The sequence below is a fragment of the Rhyacophila brunnea genome, unplaced genomic scaffold (genome assembly GCF_057557595.1).
Source record: "Rhyacophila brunnea isolate RB1 unplaced genomic scaffold, BYU_Rbru_1.0 scaffold_21, whole genome shotgun sequence".
NCBI classification, from domain to species: domain Eukaryota; kingdom Metazoa; phylum Arthropoda; class Insecta; order Trichoptera; family Rhyacophilidae; genus Rhyacophila; species Rhyacophila brunnea.
Genome location: NW_028232871.1, coordinates 19,786,399 through 19,804,897, shown reverse-complemented (window position 1 = coordinate 19,804,897; position 18,499 = coordinate 19,786,399). Strand labels below are relative to the sequence as shown.

Below are 18,499 nucleotides of genomic sequence, written 5' to 3'. Positions count from 1 at the left end.
TTAGTTGTTGTCAAGCTGTCAAGCGTAGTTTAACGCGTGGGCGCACGACCAATATTGCCATCATGACGCTGACACATATTCCCGACTCGCTACATAATAAAAATAGGTACCTTATTTTTAGTTAAAAACAATACATTATAACTATATAATATTGTTATGATCAATTATATAAGAATATGATATTGACTATACAATAATACTTAAATGGAGTTGAAAAATGGCAGCTGTTTACATTTGGCATACTATATTTTTTTCTATATCCACAGTTATTATATAATATGTACCTATATTATATTTACTGTCACTTTTTCCATTGGGCTATGGCTTTTTTTAATATCTTACATAACATGTCATGCAGTTGCGAGGGTGGAGGTAGGCTGTTAAAATTAGACATAAATAGTGCACACTAAACTTTATCAGTCATATTTATTTGTTTTCATTGAACTAAGAAAACAATTTTCAGATGGATATGGTTAATTTTTTAAATTCAATTAAATCCTGTCTAATCAAACAATAATATTTTAGGTATGCTATGGGTGATCCGATAATCTGCACATCTTTTCAGTCATACTTATTTGTTCCCGTTAAATTAAAAATACATATTATTACAGGTGGTGTTGGTGAGTTTTTTTAAAATTCAGTAAGCACTGCCTAAACCAAACCATAATCTATAAAAAATATTCTTCTATCACTAGCTTAGTATTATTGTGTACACCAATTAACATGCGTCTATTTTTTCTACCACTCATGTGTGAATGATAATATTATCTGCATGCAATATTATTAGCCAATCTGTAAAAAATTCGTTTCATAGTATTTTTTTTGAATTGAACGTATGTTAAATGAACGAGTAAACCTAAAATTGTTAAGTGGCTTCCACAGGGTACCCAAAACCGTCAAGGTGGGTGATTATACCTGATTGATTGTAATTAAAGTGTCACGTTATACATTATACCTAATAAGAACACAGTGTACGTGTTACCGTAACAACCTTATGTGAGATTAATACATTTTTATAATCGATAAATACATGCCTATACATCTATTACAGGTATAAGATAAATACTATAATATTTAGTTAACGGTATATTAAGGTAGATAATATATCCTGGAGCCCTCTATTAATAGTGAGAGTAGCTTAGTAATTAAAAATAACAGAATAATTGTGCTTGGTATCAAATGGCGCTTCGGTTTAATGAATATGCTACGTTTTAAGACATTAAACCGATACTTGAAATGCATCTTGTAAAAAGCACTAATAGGGCTTGTTGTCGTGTATGTTTGGGAGATCTGGTGCATGACTAAAAGCGCGGAAAAAGTGCTAGGCTCAATTGAGCTGAGCGTGCTGCTTGGTATCTTTGAAATGACACACAGTTTTGTTAAAGACAAATATACAATAATTATGAGCTGTACGATTTATAATGGGCTATCTTAGATTGCTGGAACAGGATAGGTGAGTCATGTACGACCGTGAAACTGACATTCGGGAAGCCGAAAAGCAAATGAAGCCATGTTCAATCTGGTACAAAATGGGGTGATTTAAAAACATTGAGCATCCCAAACTTAAAAAACTTGAGGAAAGGCTTTGGACAGACTTGGAGAGAGGCAAATGCTGGATGAGGCCAATACCTACATAGGGTTGTAGCGCCAGGAATAATATGAAAACAAGTGAAACTCATTCAGTCTGTACATTGGACCTTTGCGTTACATTAAAATACACAGTGATATAAAAAATAAACTTCATTATTAATTTTTACCTAAGTGAATGATTTATATGCATGTAGTTTTTAACTTTTTATTTTTTCTATTCTTACAAATCTGTTAAAAATCTTTTACCTTTAGTAAGTTAAAGACTCGATAGATTTTAAAATCCTTTTCGACACTATCGCTATTCGTTTACCTTCTAGTTTTTCCCATTTTATTATACTTTCGTTATTAAATCAATGCTAATACAATAACCAAATAGATATTCATCTTCAATAATGATGATGTGTTTACGTTAACATCTATAAAGTAAACTTTATCTTGATTGAACTTATTACGAGCTTTTTAGTAATTTATGAATTTTGGGTCTGTATTATTTTATATTCAAATACTTTTGTTATATTAAACGTTTAAAATAAAATTATAACGGAAAAATCTAAACGTAGTTACATAATAATTGTATTACAGTACAAATTTGTACTCAAATCATCTTTGGGTATGTGAGTGAATATGTAGTTAATTTTTCATGAAAGAAATGTAATAATTTATATAGGCAATATGAGCCAGATGCTTGGTTTTTAACTACTGCCAATCAACGTTAAGCAATTAAAATAGACCGTTTGGTAGATAATGATACCACTAAATAGTCACAACGTTATGAAACTCAAATGAAAGCTGTCAAAATATCAGAATAAAAAGAAAAAAGTATTGTATTCAGCTTCATTAACATAAATACTATACATTATTTACTTAAATTCTTACCGAGGTTTCTTTAAAGATTTTGGCACGTAAACTACTCTACAAAACAATTCGTCTACCCGAGTCGGGTATTGCTAATTTGAATTCGGCTAGGGCCTATGAAACCACCTTACAAAAATCCTGGATTTTTTTTTAGCTCAATGAGGTGGTGATTCTGATCAATATTTCGTCATATTTATTGGGAACTGAGAGCTATGATTATTTTTTACGCGTTTTTTTTTCCGTGGAAAAAGAAATGTTGCATATAACTAATCCTCTGAGCATATAATTATTTTAATTTATATGACTGTAATCACTGGATCTAAAATGCAAAAATCATTGTTACATGTCAAAATTTATAATTTTGATTGTTTTAATTACATCCTTTCTCAAATGGTATACTTATGTTAGTTAGGTTTATTTAACAGCGACATCTCTGCATGTGACCTGTGTCTCAAAATACAATATTTTAATTATCGCGAAGACAAGAAAAAACAATTGCAAAAACAGTGTATGTTGCCTTACCAGAGCATGCCTGAGGCGGCAGTGGAAAGATGAGAGTGGTGCTGCTCTTTCGCCTGGCGACGGCACAGCCTAATGACTGCGGCTTGAAGCTACGCAGCTGCTGCATAAAGTCACTGCACTCCATCAGGGCGACGTCCGCGAAGTGCAGGTCGCACAGGATGGCGTTCTTGAAGCGACGTGCACGCTTCTATAAAGATAACAACATTGTGATTAACTTATTATATACCAAATGAATACATCAGAATACCACCGACAGTACAATAAATTTTAGTTTTAGCTAGTTTAAATATGCAGTCAAATTTTTTATGTGTTTAAACATGCTGGTAGTAACATATTTCTTACAAAGGGGTGGATACCTAGTGAAGACCTAAAAAGACTATCAATTCCACAGTATTAGAAGTTTTATACCATGGTTCGGGTAAAACACAGTTTTTGTAGTAACTATCAATACACAATAATGTAGTAATAAACGATAGCTATGCAATTCTTTCATGTTGCTTGTAGCATTCACTCTATACTAACCCGTGTTGTCAAAATGTCGTTTACCAACCACTTTGGCAATAATTAAGTACCGCAATCCCACTCCATGAGATGAAATGAGAGATATCAATACATAATTACATGAAAAAGAGGAAAGAATTTATGATGAGTGTAGAATAATTGTCGAATACCGAATAATTTAAAAAAATCCGTTGGAAGATGCTGTATTATAGCCTGAATTCATGTGTGTTAGAGATCATAGAAGATATTAAAGTATTACCAAATAACCGTAGAAGTAGGTAATACGTACCATTTCAAAATAAATAAAAATCTTTTTAAAGTAAATATAATATACGTAACATTGTAAGACCAAGAAATAATAAAACACAAAACATTGATTAAACAATAATTTTAGAAGTAGGCATATCAGAGCAACCTGCGTTTTAACATTCAATTGATTTATGTCGATTATTTTCATAATAGTAAACTTTACAATTATCAAATTCAAGATGTTTAAAACATGAAATAATGGGAAAAAAACATGGAAAATTAATATTATCGACTACGGGCACTTGATGGAATTTAAACATAACAATTAAGTATTTTTTATTAAACATTTAAGTATTTTTAGTGGCTCAGGTTTTGCTTTTCGGCATCTTCAGGCACTATACGCAGTCACCAATTTTAAATGCACATTGACAGAGAACACAGTTATATATTATCATTTATATAATAATTTTAAGTAATTTCATAAAATTTTCAAATTTGTCGTGTCAAATTTTCTAATTTGCTTGTACTTAATATGGAAATATTTGTATTGTGTATAATGATAGTACCGTAGTGCATAAAAAGGCACGTATTTATGGAAAAAATATTAAACTATTTGTACCAAAATAAATATTTTATATAAATTAAGACGGTTTCCAAGTTACAATGTATTATTCTAGTCCCAGGGCGAGGAGGACAAAAGGCTCCCGTTTGGTTATGTGAGATTAATATTTAAGCATAGACAAGTAATTTATTTTCGTTGTTCTGTCCTGTCATAACCAATAACAATTTTATATTATCATTTTACAACAAATACCATCTTTGTAATTTAAAACAATCTAATACCACGATGTATTAGACTTTTAGATTGTGTTGTCAATGAATAAAAAATCATGAAAAACTATTGAATAAAATAATATTTATTTAACTGAATAACAAATTCTAAAACATTGAAACCTGTTACATATGTAAATCTATCGAGTAAAAGAGATGACTCAATGTATGCTTAGTGTTCGATAGATCACATCCAAGTTATTGTGGGGTGATCAAAATCACACAGAGCTTTCAAGTTCGCCCGCGGGAAAGCTTTCCGAAAGTGTACAGCAAACTTTGGCAAGTCTGTAGATTTTCGTTTGTGCACGTCCCGGCACATAGCTTTCGATGATCGCGTAGTGTTTGGTGATACTGTATTGTGTTTATGTTAGAAATTATAGAGAAATTTGCTTCGATGTTTTAATATGAAATTAGCACAGCAGCAATGTATAACAGAGATTATATAATTATAGTGTTTTGATAGTATACGCAAGATGTTACATTTTAAAGGCATTTAATATTAACAATAGACTGACACACTATATAAATTATGATATCTATACGATTAGAACAATCACTACAAAGCTCATGCCAATAGGTTGTATCAAAAAACGTTTTATTAATTATCTCTCTTCCACCATTTGCCTAATTATTATCCCCAAATAGACCATCTTTACCAAAATGGCATTATATTTCTGACCTTACTTTATCTAACAATTAATAAATTTATTAATCATTCAGATTATCTACAATTACTACCAAATATTAAGTTTAACGTATCCAAAGTAAATATTTGTCCCCATACCTCTTCATTTCTACACATATAAATATATAAAATCAAGTTAAGTTACTATTTTATAGTAGCTCCACTCTGCAGAACTATGAATTATTATTAAAGTGGTAGAGAGGAACTATTTTGTTCTCTTACCATTTTTAAATTAAGTTACTTACTCAAAATTTATCACTCATTGTAACTAGATAACTGTATTTTTTTTCATATTGCCTATCTTCTCTTTATATTATATAATTCTCCAATGTATTTTTCATAACTGTATTTAATGTGTAATTTAATTATGCTTCCTATGGCCATCTGTCATTGGTTCTATAACCTATTTTTATATTTTATATCTCATATTTTATTTATTCTTATGTGATTAATCCTATTGGTTGACTTAAATAAATATATATTAATAATATTTTAGACTACCGCTTCATGCATATACTATTTAGCTACATTAAATCAAAATAATGTGAATATTATTACGCACATAAAACAAAATTGAATGAATCTTTTTAAACTGTTAATTAGAGACATCACACTACGTTCCGTTGTTAGAATAATTATGGCCATTATTTAAATTTTGATTTGTCGACATTTATTAAAAAAATGTCAAAAATAGTGAAAGTATCACACGGCACAATATAAATAAATAGTTAATATATTTTTGTATTAATTTATTGGTTAATTTACTTTGGTTAACGCATTGCGGATCTAGTATACCATTTTTTTATTATGGCAATAAAATCCGTAGATTTCAAAATGGCACCCATTTTTTTTATGTTTCAGATGTAACTATAAAAATTATATAATTTACGAGTAAGTATTAAATTTAATACTGCTAGTTTATCGTATTTGCATATTTTAATCGATATTATAAATATTTTTCGAAGTTTTCAAGGGTTTTTGGTTGTAATTGCGTGAATAACACAATGTGTCTTCTGTCAGTAGTTATTTGCGCATCTTTTTCCACGTATGTTGACATTTTTATTATACTCCTTAAACAGCTATTCTACAGGTTTAATAGCTAATAATGATTCATAACTTTCTATGCATCGGGTTCTTAAAGTATAAATCAACGATAGCAACATTTTTGGAGGACAATTTAAAATCTATAAACCGTCGCAACTATTATTAGGTGATTTAAATAATGAAACTAATGTTGACATATTGAAATACATTGGACGCTAAAGACGCGCCCAGCGCGTACCGATTAGGCGGCTATTCGATATAATTAGTATGCTATTTAAATGTGATAATTAAAAATTAATTATCTAGTCAGCACTCAATGTAAAGTACCTAGTAGATACAAAATGCTGTCCGTTTAACCATCTGATTATATTCTATTAATTGATATATATAATATTGTTAAACTTATATTGACTACTTTTTACCAAAATCACCCACTTAAGCCATTAAGCTTCTTATAGCTAGAAATTGTATGTAATTAAATATTAATAATACTTCATATATGATATTATTTCTGTACATATTTAATTATATATAATAAGTGTAATAAACATTTTACTTGGTTCCATATTCCGAGAATTCAAGAGGCTCATGTAACACGGTACACCGATAAGAGCAATTGAAAGCATTCAATCATCGTATTTAACCGGAGCAAGTTGGTTGATTTTAATTCTAGAAAATTATCATCGTTAACTATATTTATGGTTAAAATATTGTACGCTGTTTGTGGTGAACTATAAAATATAAAGTTTTCTTACACAGAATAAATCTTAGGAAATTTGTACGTAAAAAGTTCACCGCAGGATACTTATTCGTGCGCCACAGTACGTGAAACATGAGTTCGTGTAACATTTAATCAAATGACGAGTTCTTCGTTGAACATTTCACCGTGGAGTATATTTGTACATATGCTACAACATGTAGCAAATTTTATGAGATGTCTTCACTAGGTTAGGTTAGGGTTAATCTAATTGGAACAGTATTATTTAAAACTATCGCCGAATTTTGTAAGATACGTACAAATGTATTCCACGGTAAAATGTTCAACGAACAACTCGTCATTTGATAAAATGTTATACGAACTCATGTTTCACGTACTGCGCACGAATAAGTGTCCCACGATGAAATGCATACGTACAACTTACATGCAACCCTTTGACCGACCCAATTATACTATTAACATGAATACAAATAATTTTATTCAACATCAATTTTAACAGAAAATAATATATTAATTTATTATATTATTAGAGTTAATATATATGGACCCGTATAATTTTATTTTAGTCTTATAATATAATACATTTTTTATGAAAAAAAATCAAAAGTTCAAAAAATACCATTTCAACGATTTTTGTTCCTAAAAAAATGTCAATCATTATAATGTTGACTATGATATTAATAACGGAACATAAAATAAAATTGCTGATGCAAAGTAACGAATAGTCCTCGGGTCAAAAGTATCACATGACCTTTTTATCTTCGATGCCTCGGGCTATTGGAGGGACGATCACACAGTTTGACAAAAACCCTCGATCGACTAAGCCCAGTTTCCTGATCCCCCGAGGATTAGGGGGTGTGTTCAGGGGCATCCAAAGGATTCGCTTTTGATAATTTTCCTGTTGGCGGAAAATTGGTCGGGAAATTCTCAATCTCTATGGGATTACGACGAGATTTATTGGCGCTTAAAATATGGATTATATTAAAGAAATGCTATTTAGAATAAAATTATAAGAATAATTCAGTGCCGTACGTGTACGTATTATTTTTATTAATGATTAAAAGTTGTATTTAAATATGCTCACAGTGTAATAAATATATTTTAATTCAGTGATTTAATTATGTGTATTTAGTAAATTTCTGTATCTAATTATTTAAAAAAATAGTTTCGATAAGCTAGGACCTAGCAAAAGAAAAACGTCTTGACTCGAAAATTTAAAAAAAAAACTGCACCAAGATTCGTACTCTGTTCTGTTCAGAGCACAGTTGATCAGTTGATGAATATGACATAAAAAGAAAAAGATTAAAATAAGATGTTGAAGAAAAGTATTTTGTTTATAGAAATAAAATTTAGTACATACAGGTTATGATTTAATTTAAGTACTTGGTTGGACCATTTATTCCCATTCTATTTCTTATCTCCTCACCCACGTCCTAATTCCCAGTGTTATTGTCACCAGACAATCAATGAGCAATTACGAGTCATGAGAGACCGTGTTGCAAAGAGACATTCAGTTACTATCAACCAGCCGACGCGAGCGGGCTTCTGATAGCTTACCGTGGCTAGTAATTCAATTGAAAATACAAACAAATTCAGGAGTAACTCAAAACACATCTGTAAGACATTCACACATATAAATCATTATTATTTGTCATAATATATCATTATCATCCATACACTGTGTATCAAGTGACGCAAACAGGGTGACCCAAATAAACTAGTGCGTGAGTGTATGACCCGTGACAGTGCTAGTATGCACCAGCCGTCAAATCATCAAAAAGGTCAGTGTCTGGCATTTTGTTTAATCGCCCCACCCCTAGATCCGAACTCGTTATCATCCCTCAAAATAATTACAGTCCACTGCGAAAAGCGCAACTACTACTATTATTTTGTTTATATTAAATATTGAATATATACAAGGTTTTGAGAATGTTTGATGCTTTGTTATAGAAATAAAATAATTTTTAAAACCTCAGAAATAAATTCTAATATTTATAATTTCATTGTTCATAAGTAAAAGAACATCAATAATAAATACGTGGCTAGAGTGTAGGCTTATGTTACATTTAAGTTAGAAATGTTATGTCCCTTAATTGATCACATAGTAGATTGCTTACTTATTAGTGGAATTTAAAGTATCACAGTTTAAATTTAAATATAAGAACTAATTCGCATGAATCATAGTTGGATTGATAGCTGAGAGGGCAAAGAACTGATCCGAAAGGTAAAAAATGTGAGTTTGTGTCCCACTCATGTTAATTTTATTTCTAATATTTGTTTCTGAGGTTATTTAAAATTAAGTAGGTACTATTAGTTTTTTTTATAGAACAACGCTAAGATAAAAATTTCTTTCATTACTGTTTCAAGCAAATTGTATAATATGTAAAATAAACCAAATTTCTTTAGACAAGCAATTACGTAAAATCACAACCAACTGTAGTTAGTATTTAAAAAATATACCGTCAAATTCACCCCATATAAATATTTGAATAATCATTGAAAAATATTAATAACGTTCTGGAATCTCTGACTATTTGTAAAACAAAACGGTTTGATAGTAGTTTAAGTACTTCAGAATTTTTTTAGATAATGGACATTTTTAATTAAATACGTAGATAAATATTAAATATAATAATTATTAACTGTCTACTATTTGCAGCCAATGGAGATATTACTGTTTATAGTATGTTCGTATATCAAACATATTCGTAAATCTTCCATTTTGAATACTATTTCTGAGTTGAAAACCTTTTTAGATTAGGCACTATACCTTATTATCATAAAGAAAAGAAACATTCCCTTTTTGGAAAAAAATGAAATAAAATACTATAATTCTTAAGTAAAATATGTTCATATTCTAAAATGATAAATTTGTACAAGAGCAACACGGTGACCATATTATTAATGCGAGGAGTACTGGCCATACTCGTCATCTTATTGTTGTTTTATTAATCTACGATTGTATGGTGTATAATTTTCTTACAATGTTAATATCTTTTTGGAAATAAACACTACATTAAGTCTAAATTTGTGGCTTTTTATTTATTGGAAGGTAATTCTAAAGTCTAAGTCATGTTTAAAAAATACATGTCGCAATGTGCTAAGCTCTTATTATTAGCTAATAGAAAACCATATAAAAAACCTATATTTGACAGTATTCAACGATTTCTGTGAGAACAAGCATTGAATTGAGTGACATACGAATATTTATAATTGTGTTGATGGATATCAAACGCCGTAAAGTCCACATATTGAAAAAAATGACTTTTGATATACGCTTAATAGAGTATGCAAATTTGCACATTATGGTATACTGTAAACCCCCAAAAGTCTACTGTTTACGTATGAAATCACGTTTCGAAAGATCAATATTTTTTCAAACCACCTTAAGTCCACAAGCTAAAGGTGAACGATGGCGCCTATCATTTTCCTTAATTTCTAAACAATTATAACATAAAATGGATGTAGAAGTGGATTTTGTGGATCCAGACAAAGCCAGAAAGAGGTCGAGCACCGAAGCTAAGAAGAAAAATCCTTGTAGCCATCGTGGGTATTAGATTCAATTATCTTACAATATCTCACATGTTACAACCATTTGTATTACAAGATATGATAAAACTGCATTTTTCTCAGTTTGACATTCAGTGGACTTTACGACGTTTGATATGTGTCAACACAATTTATATATTTCTCACAGGCCGTCAGTACTGCCGGTTAGTGTTTACTCAGTGAAAAACGTTAACGGCGAAAAAAAGATTGTTTAGTACATATTATATTTTTACCATAGCAATTTCACACGAATCTAATTACCAATTACAAATAAGAATTTTTACCTCAGTAATATTTATTATGTCAAAATGCATTTTTCACCGAAAGCATGGGGTACTCAGTGCCAGCATTATTAAATCGTGAGTAGTTCAATAAATACGCTATCACGATTGAATGAATATTTCACTCCGCTGTTGTCTTGATCGTGTAACAGTCACTCAGTATCACCAATCCTCGGGCTATATATCTCACTAGTTTCTATATCTTATATTCTTGACTTTATTGTACTTCTGTAGACGGAATAAACATGCAATCGCTCTCAACAACTTACTAGTTTTCAGTTCTTCACTCATCTCCTCATCACACCAACATTTATCCCCTACTAAAAGTACATAATATATTACCTGGTTTGGGCCAGTCAGGTTCAAACCGCAGGAGTTGCAGCGAAGGCATTCCTCGTGGTAGTGGTTATTGTCATAAAGTGGCGAAGGTTCTAGAAAAGAAAAAATATTTATATATTATCAAGATCAATGCCTCAGAAATTAAACCATAATTTGAAATATCATTGAAAAGAAATATATTAATAAAAAATTGAAAAAAAATAAGTGATCAAAATAAAAAAAAAACTACTTGAAAATGCTTCAGAAACATAATATCTGAGATACAGAAACAGAATTAACTACAATACCCTATGCAAGAATTTTAAATATTAATTAATATTTAAAGATATATTTCTTTGTTATGTATACTATAAGATATTTAAAAATAATTAAATTAATATTTGATTAAATGAGTGATAGATTATTTAATTAAAATAATTCTGAATAAAATTTTTATTTGATATTTGTAGGTTTTCTTTATTTAATATATATATATATTTTTGTAATTTTTTATTCCTATATAATTATTTTTAAGACACAAGCTGGTAATAAAAATATATATTACTTATATACAAAAAAAATATTATGTTTAAATGATCGATCGTATTTTATTAGGTCGAATCTTATCATGTAAATTTATTTTAAAGACGTTTTCATGTCAAGGAAATTATATAAAATCTTGCCAACATAATTTTTTATTGTATTTTATAATAATAAATTAACATTATATTTTCTTTGGAATAGTTGTTAAATTTCTGTATGTATAAATATATGTTAAGTATCATCTGATATCATCTGAAGGCTCTATATCTAGTGAAAGGTAACCGAAAAGAGTAGGTTACGATATAGTGAGTGTAAAACAGTATTGACTTCATTTATTATTACCGAATTTATGACAATAGACAAATGACTCGGCTTATAATTTGAATAATTTAAAATAAATTATATTGAAAACTAGTTAAATCACAAACAATATTATATAAGGCGTATTTAATACTGCTAAAATTTCATATTAGCACATTGAATCTAATTTGATGGAAATAAGCAAACGACATTCAAAACTTTTCATTTAATTTCTGTTTAAAAAAGATTCAGATTTTTCAGGTTACCAGGCGGACGCAAACGTCACTAGTTTAATCTTTAATTGATTTATTTACCTATTTTTTGCTATTCGTTAAATAGGAAAATACGGCAAAATTGCCAATGGCAACTATTGACTTTACATGCATTAAGCTCAATTTCAAGATACAAGAAAACAAACAAAATCTGAAAAAGTATATGATACATTAAAATGAGAGTATTTTTTTTAATACCTGGGTGGATAGATTTAAAATACAATCCTAAAGAATGGCGCAGCGTCTTGGTTCTAATAAGCGTATAAGATTTTATTTTAATGGCCAATTTACGTTTAGAATATGAAATTCTATGCGCATTTGAACATATTATTATTTTCTAAAGAGCACAAATTGTATCGACCTTCCAGCGAAGGAGCGTTGTATTTATTCTTGAAAAAGTATTAAATTATATAATATTACCTATCCAATCATTTGACTAATAAGGAGAAGATAATAATAACCATTCATTTTTAATTCGAGTAATCGGATAAAATCAATTAGCATTGAATTTAAAAAAAAGTTAATTAGACCGAATATTTAATCAGAGATGGGATTTTTTCAAAATTACTGGAGAAGTTTTTAGAATATTGCATTAAATCGTATTAATTTTGCACCATCTCTATCTGTCTTAGGTATAACAAATGATGTTAAATGTTAATGCTGAAGCAAACATGAATATAATTTACATTTAGTTATTTGGCAATGCCTGCTTTATGATGGTCAAGGATGAAGGCTCCTCAAAAATTTAAGACGTCAAAAATATCAATAACCACCTAATATTGTGATGTTTATAGCTCAACCAAACATCAAAAAATTTTTGGTATCCAACTTAAATAATGTAACCCATATGAAAGTAATAATATGTAGTATTATGTACCTACTCACTATGAATAATATGTCATTTTTAATATGATAATATAAACATTAGATAATCCTATATAAATGGAATGTAAAAACAATTTATAAATATAGGTATAGCAAAATAAGCTTCAGCTGAAACTATGTAGCTAAATAATAATAATGTATTTAATATTTTTTAATTAATCAAGAACTCTTAGGGTCTTTTAAAATCATATAGATTTCGTGCAAATCCAATTTCTGACAGTTAGTAAAGCATTCGGAGCCATTAATTGGTCGGCGTATTGGTATTAAACGGTATGCAGCCAATGTAGTATCGTCTGATTAATATGGAGTGTTTTAAATAAGATTTTTTTATCGAGTTTACCCAAATTGAAGATGGACAATGCAGGATTTGTATTTGTAATAATGTCTTCATAATAGATAGTAGCCAAATAATTAAACGTCATTGATATAGTTATCAATGTTTTATTAAACAGGCGAAATCAGTCCGAACCATTGTTAAATTATGTGAAATAAGTACTACATAGTATTATGTTTTATTTTAATTAAGATAATGTCTTTCCACCGAGATCTTTCGGTTAACACAATTAAAGTAATTTTTGTTTGTAGTAATCTTTGATTTTGTTTTGGTATATTGTCGTTCTTTTCTTGCCACCATACGGGTAAATAAATGAATGATTATTTCACTCAGCTAGCAAACTTTAAGGTCTTAAGGCTTACTTAAGGTTTTAAGTCTCTCGAGTTTAGGTGTGCATTCTAGGTAGCCGAATTAATAGAGCGGTTGTATGTGTTGCCGCAGGTCAGGGAATCAATCACGTATTTGGGAAAAATACATATTGTCTTATTAATGTGTATGTGTTTCGATGCAAAGATCTAATGGGTGAGGAAAATAGCTATAACTAATACTCATACAAATAATAATATGCCGCGCTTAGGAGTGAATAGGATAATTAAGATTTTGTATTACATACCAACGATACCTACGAGTATGTAGTAAACACATGATAGCTTAAAAATATGAGGATTGTGCGATTGTTTCCACGCAATTAATCCACGGAGAAATTTACGTAAACTTTTTATTTAGTCCTTTTTAGTATTGTAAATCGCGATATCTAAGCTTTGGAGATGTGTTTGTTAATATTATTTTATTATGTGTTTTTCTCGTCTGTTGTTATACTTGGAAGTAATCTCTGTGACGATAAAATAATACAATGTACATAATATACTATATGGATATATTATCTACCTATATCACAATATATAAACTTTGAAATATGATAATATTTTGCCTCATAAATGTTTAGAGATAATATTATGTAACTTTTATTTCGTTAAGAAACTTTTATCGATAGCCTGCAGGCTGTAATTTATCAAAAACGGAGCCTTCTAGGAAAATTGTTTTGTTAAAAAAACAATAAACGGAAGCTCGTCGCTAAAAGCGTCTCATTAATTAGCCGGAAAAGCTGGCGAAAACATATATATGTATAGCTTGTAGTGGCGTAGAAATGATGATGTTTTATTATTTACGGTTCAAATGTTATACATACATGACTTTATAGAGTAACTAAATGAAGTTTTTATTTTAAGCTATTAACAATAATTATTAACTATTGACTGAAATAATTATTATTTTAGTGTTAGTTCAAAATATAGTCTCAAAATAATATCGTGTAGTTTCCTTTTATATGTTTTCAATTATTTTTAATATTATGGTCACCGAATCTGGAAATATTACAGAGAATTGATGTTTTAGAGATAGAACCGGCTCTTCCATACGTGCAAAATATGCATTGTGCGAGAGCGTCATAAAATTAGTGTTTGTTTTTTTAATGTGTATTAAAATAATAAAAATTTCGTGACTCTGCTATTTTACATTATATTTTGTCAGTAGTTAAACAAACGCCAGCAAAAACTGTCATAAAACTACACATTTTAAGACTGCACAAAATGTAAAACTTTTGTGTTAGCAAAATGATTTTGCAGTGAATATAACACGTCGTGTAAATAAACAGTTCTTCTAAATCATTATATTAAGTTAGTCTTTTTGCGCCCTCCTAAATAAGTATCCATGTACTTTAAATAATTTGTAATTATCATTCACAATAAATACGTTAAACAGAATTCTATGCTCAATTGTAATAACAATAATTGTAAATAATTTAAAAATTTACTTTTTACTAGTCTATTGATGGACAGGTAAAGAAGATGTATAGTCAAAATACCTTATACAGATAGGGTAATAAGAACAAAAATTTTGGCGTAGTATTACAACTCGAAAACTTCAATATCTTAGCCATATTATATTATTATCGAAAGATAGAATTACAATGTTCCTCAGAAAAATTGACGCCATACGTAGGAAAGTAGTGTTAAATTTAGTGTTCTATCTATAGTTAAAGCGATAAGTACTTAGAACCTGTAAACAAAGAACGCAATAATTATTAATATGGTAATTTATATTTTAGTGAGTGCTTGGGTCGCCTTCGATGATATACAGTGTAGCTACATATTCAAAAGTCGTTAACAAATCAGTACGTATCGTGAAGTTAGTACCCATGAGCCCACACTTCCTTAATTTATATCCAACCTTATCTATACGGTCCACTCAAATTTTCAATCAAAGCTCTTTATCGGGAAAGAATGGAAAATAACAATTGAAAAACGTATCAGTGAATTCATATTCAAGCAATATATCGACTGGAATGCTTATCATATTATAACGTAGATTGACATAAAAAAAATTCACGACTATCAAGTCCTGTTTGTGGGATAATGGGCTTAAAGTGTTTTCATTGTAATAGTTAATAAAACATCTATTAAAAACGTCGCGTGCGATAGGGTAGGTTCTTAATTCTTGACTCTTTATATTCTTTTGTGAGACGTTAAATAATCGTGTTTATCGAAATAAAATTGAATGACTCTGAACATGAACGCTGTAGACTTGTTTATCGAAGTTGAACGAGAGACAAAATCATTTTTATAGCGTATTTCAGAATACTATGATTAAAATTCTAAATGGTAATTTTGAAATATAAATAGAATTTTACAAAGTTTTCTTTTGCATTTAGTTATTAGTTTAGTTATATTTAGAAAATTATTGAAATAATGATTTTTGGTATTTACTTTTCAATTGCCACTATTTTCTCTATTTACATACCAAAATTAAAATTTCAAACTTATCTAATAAAAATATTAATTTTATACTTATAAATTGATCAAAAAATAATAGATATAGTAGCACATAAAAGTTTACCAACATAAGTACGTCCAATATTTATAATGGAATATTTAGAGATCATTTTTTTTATATAAATACATAACTGCACATTATTTAAGAATGTAGCATTCTTTTATTGAAAAAAATATCATAAATCATGCTCAAATCATACAGATTATTAAAACTGTAGAAGTTTCGTAATCAAGAAAAAGAGTGCAAATATTATTCGGTATCAGGTTTTTTTTACATTTTTCTAATATAAATATTTATGAGAAGTTATCTATTTATAATACGTTTACTCATTAGTAGGTAATACAAAGCAATAGTGCAAAATTAATACTATGTTTTGTTGTATTAAATATAACATACAAATTTGAGCATAAAGGTGTAATACAAGTGACCTGGGTATCAAAAAAGTGGTATTATAATCCAAGGAATATTTTTCTTTCTTATGAATTTAAGCTTATATCTCGGACAAATAGTTGTTAGTAAATATTAGCATGATAAGTATTATATAGATTGATTGCGGACCATTTAATTACTTTTTAATTACCACATTTAAATAACATGCTATTTATATATAATGGTCCCTTAATCAGGACACAACAGCTGTGGCGTTCGCGCTGTAAGCGATAGCGCTCACAGAACGCGTCGAGCGGGCGAAGTCAGCGAATGCAGTGTTTATTCATAACCATAATCACACGTCTCTTCCCGCGCATTACCCTTCACCTATGTAATATGCGGCCCAAGCAGCACAAAATAAATATTATTACAGCGCCTCTCATAACAAAGCAATAAAAATATTATATTATTTCGGGGCTTGTAATTAAAATTTACGACGACATTATTCAACCAGCGATAAACTGAACACGCAATAAAATTAAACAATGATTCTCTGTTATTAAATAATTGATTTTCGCCCGGCAATCGACAACGCCTCGAGCAGCGTAATTTTGGTAGCCGTGTTCAATGAATGGACTCCATTGTATTTTCTTTCATTCGTATCGCCGAGAAGCGGTGATTCGCGAAAAAACGATGATTCATGCGGCGTGCGCGTATAATGCGTCGTGAAATCCAGTGGGCGCTGGCGTATTTGATTACGTTGTATTTTCGTTGATTTACGCGCCACTTGTAGAAATTTTGCGCAAGCGCCGCACTCGCTGCGTCAATGGGCTTTATGCCTAAGGATTTTAATCGTTAAAGCACATTGACCGAAATATGATAGGTGCAGGTTTATGTCCCTCGTTTTTGAGCTGTTATAAATTATATGTATTCTTTTAAAAGGTTTGTACTATAATAATTGAATGATTGACATAAACAAGAATTAACCTATACTTAAAATAATTTTATTTATTTCCAAGTAGGGGGTAACTCTAACTTTGAAAAATACGAAAATAGTTTTTTTTGTGGATAGAAAAACAATCACTTTTTGTTAAAAGAACAATATAAAATCCACTTGTGTTTAAATATCGCGTGACTGTAATAATAAATATCTACTTTCACTGAGCATGTAAAAAGTACATGCTGTCATGCGTGTTTCGATCGGAATTACAGAACGATTAACGAAAGACAGCACACGATTTGAAACTATGTGAAAAGTTTTTCTTTACGGTTTTTTATTTCAGATTATTTAATGAATGACATTCATGTATACGGAGAATGAGCTTAATTCACCCTTACTTACTACAAAGGGGTTTTATGTGTGATATATGTTGAGAGTGCACTTAAAATAAAAGAATTCAAGTATTCAAGTAATTTCAAGTATTGTTCTTTTATAGTATTTTTTTTCTATTCTATTAATAAACCGTACAATTCCTTTTTTATGATGTTATCCAGATTTTCCAGTTATGAATTATTGGTTTTTGAAGTTATACTTCTTTAGGCGCGTTTGGGAAATCAGATCAGAATGTATTTTTGCGAGTGACATGTAACATATTATAATTTATTTTTTCACATGAAAAAAAACGCACTCGATTATCTTCGAACCACCGATTGTTCGGTTATCAGCCGAATGCACTACCTTTACGCCACTTTTCTGCACATACGACTTATTCTGTGCATAATTTGTGCACATACGATATATTTTTCTAGCTAGACTGACACAATATTTTGGGTTCTACATTAAAATTAGTTAACACTAATACTTATGACAAGAGTTTATTT

The 18,499-nt window shown here is 29.6% G+C and overlaps 1 protein-coding gene across 1 annotated transcript in view; it reads right to left on the bottom strand.

Annotated features, from left to right (window-relative positions):
* The window catches only part of rsh (Rap GTPase activating protein radish), a 350,955-nt gene that overhangs the window by 270,565 nt on the left and 61,891 nt on the right, over positions 1 to 18,499 (bottom strand). Inside the window, exons 3-4 of the mRNA XM_085948876.1 lie at positions 11,168 to 11,256; positions 2,968 to 3,154 (exon numbers count right to left, since the gene is read on the bottom strand). Of these exons, the coding sequence (XP_085805002.1) occupies positions 2,968 to 3,154; positions 11,168 to 11,256 (276 nt within the window). The remainder of the gene's footprint in view (positions 1 to 2,967; positions 3,155 to 11,167; positions 11,257 to 18,499) is intronic.